The sequence below is a fragment of the Pelodiscus sinensis genome, chromosome 24, assembly GCF_052426305.1.
Source record: "Pelodiscus sinensis isolate ZL-2025 chromosome 24, ASM5242630v1, whole genome shotgun sequence".
NCBI classification, from domain to species: domain Eukaryota; kingdom Metazoa; phylum Chordata; order Testudines; family Trionychidae; genus Pelodiscus; species Pelodiscus sinensis.
The window spans coordinates 2,132,257-2,145,199 of NC_143075.1; the positions used below are offsets into that span (position 1 = coordinate 2,132,257).

At 66.0% G+C, this 12,943-nt stretch overlaps 1 protein-coding gene across 1 annotated transcript in view; it reads right to left on the reverse strand.

Annotated features, from left to right (window-relative positions):
• ESPN (espin) overlaps positions 1-1,003 on the reverse strand; it is an 84,653-nt gene extending 83,650 nt beyond the window's left edge. The window contains exon 1 of the mRNA XM_089773057.1: positions 566-1,003. Coding sequence (XP_089629183.1) covers positions 566-859 — 294 coding nt within the window. The 5' untranslated portion in view covers positions 860-1,003. The remainder of the gene's footprint in view (positions 1-565) is intronic.
• Positions 1,004-12,943: the final 11,940 nt, after the last annotated feature.

Here is a 12,943-nt window from a genome sequence, read left to right on the forward strand (position 1 = left end):
AGACACACTTAGACACACACACAGAGACACACATGCACACACGCACACACAGTCATAGACACACACGCTCACCACTAGCCCAGCCAGCCATGCAAGGGCAGCCGCAAGCCGGGAGGGGCCTGCTCCTGTGACTCCCCTTTGGTGACATTCCCCGTCTTCGGCCACCCCGGGGGCCATGAGTGCCCGGCGGCGACGGGTGCCCAGTGCCACTGCCCTGCTGCCAGCCCAGCGGGCGGTGCCCGGCCCTGGAGCGCGGCTTCCCTGCCTTCCCGCAGGGCACAGCACAGCCCCTGCCGCTGCCCGCAGCCAGCGAGCCCGACCTGGCCAGGGGAGAGCCCCCGGTGCCCACCAGCCAGTGCCACCCCTGCAGGCCGGGCGCAGGCACCAGGGCACTGGGGGCAGCCCAGCCCCTGGCTCCAGGCGGGTCCGGCTCGGTTACAGCTGGGTCCGTGGCTCTGGGTCCCCCCTCCCCGCGCCCCTGAGCCCCGCCCTGCGCCCCCCGGTGCCCCAGAGCCAGGGAGGGGCTGAGCCCGGGGAGGGCGGAGGGGCCGCGCGAGGTGCCCACCTGGACGCTGCAGCCGCCCTGGGTGAGCAGCCACTGGAGACAGGCCAGGCTGCCGGTGGCCGCCGCGTCGTGGCCCGGGGTGGCCCCGTTGCGGGCCCGGCTGTTGCCCCGCTGCGCCGCTTCCTCCACCAGGTAGCGCAGGCAGTTGAGTTTGCCGGCCCGGGAGGCGTGGTGAGCGGGCGAGGCGCCCAGCGCGTCCCGCAGCCCCGGCTGCAGCAGCCCCTCCGCCTGCAGCGACTTGAGGGTGTCCACGTCCCCCTGGCGGGCGGCCAGCAGGGCCCGCTCCAGGGCCATCGCCGCGACCGGCCCCTCACCAGCCCGGGGGCGCCATGGGACGGCCCGCCGCGCCGAGCCTCTGGAGCGCGCCGCGCTGCCGGGAGGGCGAGCCCGGGCCAGGAGCTGCCGGCCGGGCACTGCCAGACCTGTGCGCTGCGCCCCGGGACCCTTCCTGCGCTGCGCCCCGGGCCCCCTCCTGCGCTGCGCCCCGGGATCCTTCCTGCGCTGCGCCCCGGGACCCTTCCTGCGCTGCGCCCCGGGACCCTTCCTGCGCTGCGCCCCGGGTCTCCTCCTGCGCTGCGCCCTGGGTCTCCTGCGCTGCGCCCCGGGACCCTTCCTGCGCTGCGCCCCGGGACCTTTCCTGCGCTGCGCCCCGGGATCCTTCCTGCGCTGCGCCCCGGGACCCTTCCTGCGCTGCGCCCCGGGATCCTTCCTGCGCTGCGCCCCGGGACCCTTCCTGCGCTGCGCCCCGGGATCCTTCCTGCGCTGCGCCCCGGGCCCCTTCCTGCGCTGCGCCCCGGGACCCTTCCTGCGCTGCGCCCCGGGATCCTTCCTGCGCTGCGCCCCGGGTCTCCTCCTGCGCTGCGCCCCGGGACCCTTCCTGCGCTGCGCCCCGGGTCTCCTCCTGCGCTGCGCCCCGGGCCCCCTCCTGCGCTGCGCCCCGGGATCCTTCCTGCGCTGCGCCCCGGGTCTCCTCCTGCGCTGCGGCCGAGGAACTGTCCGTGGTGTCTCGTGCCCAGGGACGGTGCCTGGGGTCTCCCGCCCCGCCACCCCTCGCTCCGGCTGTCAGGCTGGCTGGGGCTCCCGGGCACTCCGCGGCGCACAGCGCAGCATGGCCCCTGCTCTTGGCACGTCCCGTCCCCCGGGTCAGACTCTCCGGCGGCTCCTCAGCCCTCCCTGCCTCCGGCCTCCGGGGAACTGCAGCCAGGCGGCGGCAGGAGCGCGCAGCGATCTCACCCCGAGGGCGGCTCCTCCTTCCCTCCGCCCTGTCTGGGGAATGGCAGGAGCCGCGGGGAGCGTCCCCTCCCCCGGCGCTCAGCCCAGGCCAGGAAGGGGTTAAACCCTCTAGGCTGGCCCCGACGCTTGGCTGAGTCCCTGGAGCCCGGGCAGCAGCAGGGCTGGCAGGCGCTGAGCCAGGGGACGTGCCCAGGGCCGAGCAGGCGTTGGAGGGGCCTGACAATGGGTTGGGAGCCCTGCTGACCGCATCACTCAGAGCAGGGGGAACCCCGCAGCCTGGCAGGGCAGCCCTGTCCTGCCTGCCCGACCTCCCTGCTCCGGGCCAGGCCCGAGGCGAGTCCTGCCTGCCCTGCCACTGGGCGCTGGTGGCAGCATGTGCCTGGGTCTGGCCTGTGCCTAGGGGTGCCAGGACCGCTCCCCCCCCCAAACTCAGCCCCGGGACTGTGCCTGGCTGGAGAGGAAGGCAGGGCCGTTTGCCACAAGCGCAGTCCCATCGCCACCTCCCCGGTACACTGCCTGGGCCTGCTCCCGCCATTTGGGGGGGAGCTGTGATGGGGGAAGTGAGAGCGTGGGGGGGGGGCAGACTGAGGACAGCAGCTGCAGCGGTGTTACTAAGCATGCTCAGTACAAGCCAAGCACCTAGTGGGGGCAGGGGGGTCACCAATTCCTTCCGCCCTCCCCGCGCACACAGCGTGTCTGCCCAGGGCTGCCAAGGCACCGAGAAACTCTGGGTTTGGCAGACAGTTAGCGGTCAGCTGGCAGGAGCACTGGGCCTAATTCCTAGCTAACAGACAGACAATGGAATAACTGTCGGACCCCTCAGCTCGGACACTCACATGTTCTGACACCTTGCGGCACCTCCCTGACGGACGCGGGTTACCGGAATGTCTGGGCTTAGTTACTAACTGCAGGGGGGGGGGGGGCTAGTGGGCTACAGCAGGGGCAGGTCCATTTCAGCTCCGTATAAGAAACCCAGAATGGCCAGACTGGGTCAGACCAAAGGCCCATTAGCTCAGTGTCCTGTCTGCTGCCATGGGCGAATGCCGGGTGTGTCAGGAGGAATAAACAGGGAATCAACAAGTGACTCACCCCATGGCCCATTCCCAGCTCCTGGCAACATGAAGCTAGGGGCTCCATCCCCGCTCAGTCTGGGTTGTGGCCATGGATGGACCGATCCTCCTTGAACTTATTTTGTTCTTATTGGAACTCTGTTAGAGTTTGGGCCTTTCCACCGTCTCCTGGCAAGGAGTTCCACAAGTCGACTGTGGAAAACTAATTTATTTTGTTTGTTTTACATCTGCTGCCCATAAATTGAATTCTTGTGTTCTGTTAGTGAAGGAATGAATTACATTTCCTTATTCCAATTTTCCACACCGTTCCTGATTTTCTAGACTGCCAACATATCCCCAGTGGTCCTTCTAGCCCTATATCCTGCTGCTGACAGTAGCCAACGCCAGGTGCATCAGAAGGAATAAACAAAGGAGGCAATCATCACGATCCATCCCCTGTCACTTATTTTGTTTGTTTTAAATCTGCTACCTATACACATCATTGGGTCAGCTTCCTGTGTTGTTAGCGAAGGGCTGAACGACATTCCCTCATTCTATTTTCCCACACCGTTCCTGGTTGTCCAGACCTCTATCATAGCCCCCACCCTTTAACCATTTCTTTTCCAAGCTGAACAGTCCCAGTCTCGTTAATCTCTCCTCAGATGGAAGCTGTTCCTACCCCTCGTCATCTCTGTTGCCCTGTCTGTACCTTTTCCAAATTCAGTAGATCTTTTTGTAGATGAGGTGACCAGATCTGCAAACAGTGTTCAAGATGCGGGCATAACCATGATTTTATAGAGAGGCAATAGGCTATTTTGCCTTATTATTTATTCCTTTCCTAATGAGTTCCATTATTCCGTTAGCTTTTTAGTTTTCAAATGGCCACTGCACATTGAGCAGATGTTTTCAAGGAAATATCCACAAGGATTCCAGATCGCTTTCTTGGGTGGGAACAGCTATTGTAGACCCAGCGTTGTATCTATGGTGAGGGTTATATTGTCCCATGTGCATCACTTTGCACTTCTCGCCCCTGAATTCCATCTGCCCTTGTGTTGCCCAGTCACCCAGCTTTGGGAGATCCCTTTGGGACTCTGCGGTCAGCTTTGGAGTAGTCACTGGTCACCCTTTTTCAGGAACATTTGTGAGACATTTAACAGCCGGGATCCAAATGCAGATCCCTGCAGCACAACACTCATTCCTACACTCCCCCTGTCTTTTAAGTGGAGGCCCCGGCTTTGTTTTCATGGAGATCTAAGGATCCTTCAGTTACCTGAATAACCAGCCTTTTGTTGTTCTTAATCCCCCTCCCCTTTGATAACAAACTCCCTGCTCCAAAGGCAAAGCTGCAGCAGCCCAAACTAGCATTTGAGAGCTGCCTTTGGAGTCAGGGTGTGGGCTTTGGGCAGACCCCAAGCCTGAAATCCAGGGGTTCAAACTCGGGAGGGGGGTCACTGCCCCCCACCCTCTCCAAATGATGCCCCTGAAGGACTGGTACGAGGCTGGCGGTTCTGCGACCATCTGGTGGCTGCTGCCCTGCGAGCGCTGTTCAGGGCCTGTCCCAAAGGCCGAGCAGAGACGCGCGGGCAGGTGATCGGTGGGGTTACAGCAGCACCCAGAGGCCTCGCCCAGGAGCTGGGCCCTGGGGCAGGAGGGGGCACTCCCACAGGAGCAGGTGGGGGCGCCGGCTAGTGCTCCTTCCTCTCCCGCTGCTCTCGCACTGGAGACCCGGCCAAACGGAGCAGCTGGACCAGAAAACAGGCTTGCGACATTGAACCAATCTCATCAGTGTGGCACGAGGGCAATATCACGAGGTTCAGCGACACGAGGGAAACGTGATCTCCAGGCCAGGGGGCACTCTCCCTCGGCTGTGCATGTCACGGGCACAGTGGTGGCCTAGGTGGTCATCTAGGGCACCAAGATAAATGGCCATTGAAGGCTTTGGAGGCGGGGCGCCGATCGCATGTTTCGCCTAGGGCGCCCGTTGCCGGCAGCTCGTCTAGGGCCGCTCCTGCACGGGCACTCCCGCTCAAGTCACTGCCGGCTGCTCGGCAGGGCCCCCTGCTTAGGAGCAGGGCACAAAGCTCCAATAGCTGAGTCCTGGACTCGTTCCACCAGCCAACGCACACGTGTCAACCCCTCCCGGCAGGGAGTCAGGGGCAGTCCCTTCGGTGCCTCCGGTCCACCGCCCCACCCAAGCGAGCTCACAGTCCTAGTCAGTTTCCAGTTTAGTCCCAGTCCCAAAGGACCAGCCACTTACCTGTCGTGTGGTTCGATTTGTTTTGGATCCGAGGGAAACCAGGACACTCCAGAGAGACGTAACCACTTCCTTACTTATTGCAAGCTTTGAGCAGTTCATACAGGTGTTAAGTTTTACAAGCCTTAAGAACAACGACTGTACAATTTAAACCTTAGTACTATCCATCGTAAGCAATGAGTACAGCACAAAACAATACAAAAGCAATGTAAGAAATCTTCTATTAACTACAGTTCACTTACATGTCACCCGTATGCCACCTACGGTACCAGGCAGGAGGTTCGTGGGCCCTTTGACTCTCATTCTTCGGGGCGCCGGGCACTGCCGTAGCCGCGTGAAGGGTCTTTTACTTCTAGTTACAATGCACAGGACCTGTGGGTCAGCCCTGCTCCCTCCCTGCCTCCCATCGACTCTTCTTCCTGAGACTATTTTCTAGCAGAGCGAGACTTGACCGTTCTAGTGCTAGCTACCAATTGATGACGTGTCGTGTAAATCCCTACAATGCCCAATGCGGGGGACATCCTGCTACTGAGGATCTTGCGAAACGATGTGCATGGTTAATAGTTTTACGGCTGTACCCTGAATTTTTGCTTTTCAGAAATAGACTGTACCAGTACGAGGCTCCTCCCGATGGCCCTGGCGTGGTCTCACTGCACCCTGCTGTATCTGCCTGATTGTGCAAAAACCCATTCCCACCTCTCCAAGCGTCCCCCGGAGCCTGGCCTGCGTCCCTTTGTGCACCAGACTTGAGACAGGCCTGGCTTGCTTTGGTAGAGACCCGCACTGTGGGGCTCCCCTTCACTTACCCCCGGCCATTTCCTCCTGGACCTTATCCAGAGACAACACGTGTCACCAGTCCTGCAAGGACACAGACGGACGGACGGACGGACACACACACACACACACACACACCTCTCTCTCTCTCTCTCTCTCTCTCTCTCTCTCTCTCTCTCTTCCCCCCCCCCCCCTCCCCCCCCCCAGCACTAGTGGCCTCTCTAAGCAGCAAGCTCTCCATGGCATTTAGGGCTGTCCCAGGCTGAACGGGGTGGGGTGGGGAGGGTCTCTTGCCTCTTCCTGGACCCTTGTCCCCCAGTGTTCGGGCGACAGGAAGCCATGGCTCCTTGGTAGGGATTTTTAACCCCCGGAGCTGCAGGGCCAACTGATGGGAGACGTGCTTGCATGGTTCATCTCACAGGGCGGGGCAAACGTCTCCTGGGCTCTGTCCACCTGCCGTGCATGGAGCGTTCCCACTGGGCAGGTTAGCACGTCCCACGATGTCTCTCCCGTCTGCCGGGTTTCACAGAACAGCAGCTTGGCGAGGCCCTTCCCGCGTGGGACAGCTGTTAGTGAGATTAGCGCCGGCAGCCGCTCAGCACCGAACAGTCTGCCCAGCCTGACACCTGCTTGCATGAGCCTGCCCCACAGGTGAGCAGGGTGGTTCTAGGGCAGGGCTGCCTGGAGGCCCAGAGCCCTGGCAAAGGTAGGAGCCGAACACATCACAGGTCCAGACCTGGGCAAAGGAGTCCCAGACGCACTCTCCAGAGGCCACGGCACCGGGTACTCGGGGCGACGGAGCCTTTGCTGTTAATCTGGGAGGGGAGGAGGGGCGATCACACCCTGGCGTCGCCGCAGCGTTTGCTCAGAGGGAGAGAGAGGGAGAAATCCCCTTTGCCCCCAGCCCCTGGACTGTTCCGTCATGTACTCGAGACATCCCGGTTCCCGTCCCCCTCTCTGCCCTCGCCAGGCCCGTCCTGTGAGCTCCAGGCCCTGCTCTCTGGCCCGGCTCTCCAGCCCCGCTCTCTCGCTCGGGTCAGGAGCAGCCTTGGACTGGTCATTACAGTTTGCTCCTGAGTTTGGGTCTCAGCACCACCGTGCGGCGCGCAGGGCCCAGCGGGCAGTAACCGAGCTGGGACGACTCCCTGCTCTCGCCGCGCAGGTGTGTGCGCCGGCTGGAGCGCGCTGGGTAATCGCACCGAGCCAGGGCTGCCGAGAGCCCGTCAAATACCCAGCCCCAAGCAGCAGGCGAGGGGGGAGGGTCAGATACCGCGGTGATGGGCCCTGCACAGGACCCTGGCAAGACTAGAATGCACAGTGCCCCTTGGAGGGACGGGCGTGCTGCTGGAGCAGGCGCGGGGAGGAGGGTTACTGCTGCTCTGGGCACTGCCCAGCGCTGCGGACCCCAGGCCGATAGGAGAGGTTGCTGCATTGCCCTGCACTCACCAGCCCTCCTCGGCCTGGAGGCCTCCCCAGCCGGGGGCCCAAGGGCACAGGCCGGAAGCCAAGCGCGCGTTACCTGCCAGCAGTCGGTGCAGAGCGCGGCGACGGTGCTGGCCACGGCAAAGGCCCCGCAGAGGACGGCCAGGAGGGTCCCGGCGCTGCCCGGGGTCTGGCCGAGGGACGGCAGCGCCGATGCCCTGCTCCGGCCTGGCTGCGGCACTGCGGAGGGTGAATCTGAGCCAGGCCTGGCAGAGCCCAGCGGCGAGGCCGGACCTCCTGGGCCCTTCCCCGGGAGCCTGCAGGCCCTCGCTGGACTTTGCTCGGCAGCCTGGGAGAGCCTCTTGCCATTGGCTCGGGTCCCGCAGCGGAGCTCAGGGCAGCCCCTGGCAGGGCGGGAATGTCGCCGGAGCGAAGGGGGCCGGCCGAGCGCGGGGCCCCGCTGGGCAAGCCTCGGCCAGGAGCCCCTGACATTGGCGCTCAGGCCCTGGCCATTGCCTCCCCCTTTCCTTCCCAAGCTCGGAGCCAGACCCTGTGGCTGCCCCCGCGGGGCCAGGGAAACAGGCTTTCCCCCAGCTGGCCCTGGCTCGCTTGTACGTGCCAGAGGAAGGTTCCCGAGCAGACCCCCTGCCAGGCCGGAGCAGCCAAGGTCTGCTGAGAGCCACCCCTGCCCGACAGACCAGCCCCTGGAACCGTGTCAGGGCAGGGGCCCGACCACATGCACCGTCCCGCGGCCACAGGATTTAAAACTGGCAAATGTCACATTCCAGCTGTTTGCCCTTGAAATGTCACCGCGCTGGCACCTGGGCCCTGCCCGGGGGCGTCACAAGCCTGTTGGGGGGCCACGGGATCGCCACGCTCACGCTGAGCTGCCGGACGGGAGCCATCACAGAGCTTCCTGCAGCCGTGGGGGGGGGGGGTGCAAGAGGGAGCGGTGGGTCTGGGCTGGTCCCCCCTCCCCCCACCGGAGCAGTTTGCGGGGAGGGGGCGGGTCCTGCCCTGCCCCTGCCCAGTGGGAGGCAGGAAGCCCCCTTGGAAGGGGCGCTCCTAGGAGCAAGGGGACATGCGATTTGTGGGGGAGGCTGGGCAGGGCCCCGATCCTGCCATTCCACCCTTCCCCCACTAGATGGTGCTGCCCACCCAGCACCTGAAAGCTCAGCCCCCCCCCCCCACAGAGCCCGAGGCCCCGGGGTGCCCGGGGGGTCGGAGGTGACACAGCTCAGGGGGCTCCAGTGCAGGTGCTGAGTGGAGCCAGGGCAGCGAGCACCGTCCTGATCCAGGCAGAACCAGCCTCCTGCCCCATGCTCTGCCCCGCACACCTGGGCGCCACTGGCCAGCTGTCCGTCCGGCCGGCCGTCCCTCCTGCCCCCACCCCCAGAGCGAGAGCCCCTCCCGGCACCAGCACGTCCCTCCTGCCCCCGTGTGGCCTCGGCACTTCCCCTGGGCTGGCAGAGACCTGGCGCTTGGACCCGGGGCGTCGCCTGGGCTGGTGGTGCCGGGTGGAAAGGCCCTTTGCTCTCACGCTCACCTGCCCTCCCGCCCCGCGCCGGAGAGCGCCCCTGAAAGCGCCGGCACAGGAGTGAATCCGGGCACGGAGGCCCCCGGCGAGCTCCTTGCGCCAGGCACAGCCAGGGGCAGCGGGCTTGTCTCCCCGCCCAGCGCCCAGCTCAGCACGGCGGGCGAGAGCCCAGACCCCTGCTGGTGTCACGTGGCCTCTGCCATCGCTGCACCTCGCCCTCCAGCATGGATCGGCTCCCGCAGGCAGGGCGTGAACCCGGGGCCAGAAGGCCCCAGCTGAGTGGGTGGGCAATGGGGGGGCAGTAAGCCCCAGACCCCACCCCCGGCCAGAGCCCCAGCGGGGCAGAGGCAGTTCCCCATCCCCCGCTGGAGTGCCAGGCAGCAGCGTGCTGCAGCTCTGGCAAAATGGGGTCAGCCCCCCGCCCCCCCAACTGGCATACGGGTGTGCCCGGCAGCGGGTCCCCAGCACCAGCAGTGCCAGGGCAGGGGGGGGCTGGTTGGAAAGCGGGTGGCCGCGGCCAGACCTGGGCTCCACCCCCACCCCTACCCCCTCCCAGCACACAAGCCAGGCTGCAGCCCTGAGGTAAAGGAATCTGTGGCAGGCAGTGTCTTGCGGCCTTTTCCTTCCTGCCAGGGGCCAGCAGGGCCTCGCTCAGGGCTGAACATCCCATCTGACCCCCTCGGCCGCCCTGAGCCTGGCGCCCGGGCGTGTAACTGCACATCCCATCTGACCCCCTCGGCCGCCCTGAGCCCAGCGCCCGGGCGTGTAACTGCACATCCCATCTGACCCCCCTCGGCCGCCCTGAGCCTAGCGCCCGGGCATGTAACTGCACATCCCATCTGACCCCCTCGGCCGCCCTGAGCCTAGCGCCCGGGCGTGTAACTGCACATCCCATCTGACCCCCTCGGCCGCCCTGAGCCTGGCGCCCGGGCGTGTAACTGCACATCCCATCTGACCCCCTCGGCCGCCCTGAGCCTAGCGCCCGGGCGTGTAACTGCACATCCCATCTGACCCCCTCGGCCGCCCTGAGCCCAGCGCCCGGGCGTGTAACTGCACATCCCATCTGACCCCCTCGGCCGCCCTGAGCCTGGCGCCCGGGCGTGTAACTGCACATCCCATCTGACCTCCTCGGCCGCCCTGAGCCTAGCGCCCGGGCGTGTAACTGCACATCCCATCTGACCCCCTCGGCCGCCCTGAGCCTAGCGCCCGGGCGTGTAACTGCACATCCCATCTGACCTCCTCGGCCGCCCTGAGCCTAGCGCCCGGGCGTGTAACTGCACATCCCATCTGACCCCCTCGGCCGCCCTGAGCCCAGCGCCCGGGCGTGTAACTGCACATCCCATCTGACCCCCTCGGCCGCCCTGAGCCTAGCGCCCGGGCGTGTAACTGCACATCCCATCTGGCCCCCTCGGCCGCCCTGAGCCTAGCGCCCGGGCGTGTAACTGCACATCCCATCTGGCCCCCTCGGCCGCCCTGAGCCTAGCGCCCGGGCGTGTAACTGCACATCCCATCTGACCCCCTCGGCCGCCCTGAGCCTAGCGCCCGGGCGTGTAACTGCACATCCCATCTGACCCCCTCGGCCGCCCTGAGCCCAGCGCCCGGGCGTGTAACTGCACATCCCATCTGACCCCCTCGGCCGCCCTGAGCCTAGCGCCCGGGCGTGTAACTGCACATCCCATCTGACCCCCTCGGCCGCCCTGAGCCTGGCGCCCGGGCGTGTAACTGCACATCCCATCTGACCCCCTCGGCCGCCCTGAGCCCAGCGCCCGGGCGTGTAACTGCACATCCCATCTGACCCCCTCAGCCGCTCTGAGCCTAGCGCCCGGGCGTGTAACTGCACATCCCATCTGACCCCCTCGGCCGCCCTGAGCCTAGCGCCCGGGCGTGTAACTGCACATCCCATCTGACCCCCTCGGCCGCCCTGAGTCTAGCGCCCGGGCGTGTAACTGCACATCCCATCTGACCCCCTCGGCCGCCCTGAGCTTAGCGCCCGGGCGTGTAACTGCACATCCCATCTGACCCCCTCAGCCGCCCTGAGCCTAGTGCCCGGGCGTGTAACTGCACATCCCATCTGACCCCCTCGGCCGCCCTGAGCCTAGCGCCCGGGCGTGTAACTGCACATCCCATCTGACCCCCTCGGTCGCCCTGAGCCCAGCGCCCGGGCGTGTAACTGCACATCCCATCTGACCCCCTCGGCCGCCCTGAGCCTGGCGCCCGGGCGTGTAACTGCACATCCCATCTGACCCCCTCGGCCGCCCTGAGCCCAGCGCCCGGGCGTGTAACTGCACATCCCATCTGACCCCCTCGGCCGCCCTGAGCCTAGTGCCCGGGCGTGTAACTGCACATCCCATCTGACCCCCTCGGCCGCCCTGAGCCTAGCGCCCGGGCGTGTAACTGCACATCCCATCTGACCCCCTCGGCCGCTCTGAGCCTAGTGCCCGGGCGTGTAACTGCACATCCCATCTGACCCCCTCGGCCGCCCTGAGCCTAGCGCCCGGGCGTGTAACTGCACATCCCATCTGGCCCCCTCAACCGCCCTGAGCCTGGCGCCCGGGCGTGTAACTGCACATCCCATCTGACCCCCTCGGCCGCCCTGAGCCTAGCGCCCGGGCGTGTAACTGCACATCCCATCTGACCCCCTCGGCCGCTCTGAGCCTAGTGCCCGGGCGTGTAACTGCACATCCCATCTGACCCCCTCGGCCGCCCTGAGCCTAGCGCCCGGGCGTGTAACTGCACATCCCATCTGGCCCCCTCAACCGCCCTGAGCCTGGCGCCCGGGCGTGTAACTGCACATCCCATCTGACCCCCTCGGCCGCCCTGAGCCTAGCGCCCGGGCGTGTAACTGCACATCCCATCTGGCCCCCTCAACCGCCCTGAGCCTGGCGCCCGGGCGTGTAACTGCACATCCCATCTGGCCCCCTCAACCGCCCTGAGCCTAGCGCCCGGGCGTGTAACTGCACATCCCATCTGACCCCCTCGGCCGCCCTGAGCCTGGCGCCCGGGCGTGTAACTGCACATCCCATCTGACCCCCTCGGCCGCCCTGAGCCTGGCGCCCGGGCGTGTAACTGCACATCCCATCTGACCCCCTCGGCCGCCCTGAGCCTAGCGCCCGGGCGTGTAACTGCACATCCCATCTGACCCCCTCGGCCGCCCTGAGCCTAGCGCCCGGGCGTGTAACTGCACATCCCATCTGACCCCCTCGGCCGCCCTGAGCCCAGCGCCCGGGCGTGTAACTGCACATCCCATCTGACCCCCTCGGCCGCCCTGAGCCTAGCGCCCGGGCGTGTAACTGCACATCCCATCTGACCCCCTCGGCCGCCCTGAGCCCAGCGCCCGGGCGTGTAACTGCACATCCCATCTGACCCCCTCGGCCACCCTGAGCCTAGCGCCCGGGCGTGTAACTGCACATCCCATCAAACCTCCTCGGCCGCCCTGAGCCCAGCGCCCGGGCGTGTAACTGCACATCCCATCTGACCCCCTCGGCCGCCCTGAGCCTGGCGCCCGGGCGTGTAACTGCACATCCCATCTGACCCCCTCGGCCGCCCTGAGCCTAGCGCCCGGGCGTGTAACTGCACATCCCATCTGACCCCCCTCGGCCGCCCTGAGCCTAGCGCCCGGGCATGTAACTGCACATCCCATCTGACCCCCTCGGCCGCCCTGAGCCTAGCGCCCGGGCGTGTAACTGCACATCCCATCTGACCCCCTCGGCCGCCCTGAGCCTGGCGCCCGGGCGTGTAACTGCACATCCCATCTGACCCCCTCGGCCGCCCTGAGCCTAGCGCCCGGGCGTGTAACTGCACATCCCATCTGACCCCCTCGGCCGCCCTGAGCCCAGCGCCCGGGCGTGTAACTGCACATCCCATCTGACCCCCTCGGCCGCTCTGAGCCTAGCGCCCGGGCGTGTAACTGCACATCCCATCTGACCCCCTCAGCCACCCTGAGCCTAGCGCCCGGGCGTGTAACTGCACATCCCATCTGACCCCCTCGGCCGCCCTGAGCCTGGCGCCCGGGCGTGTAACTGCACATCCCATCTGACCCCCTCGGCCGCCCTGAGCCTGGCGCCCGGGCGTGTAACTGCACATCCCATCTGACCTCCTCGGCCGCCCTG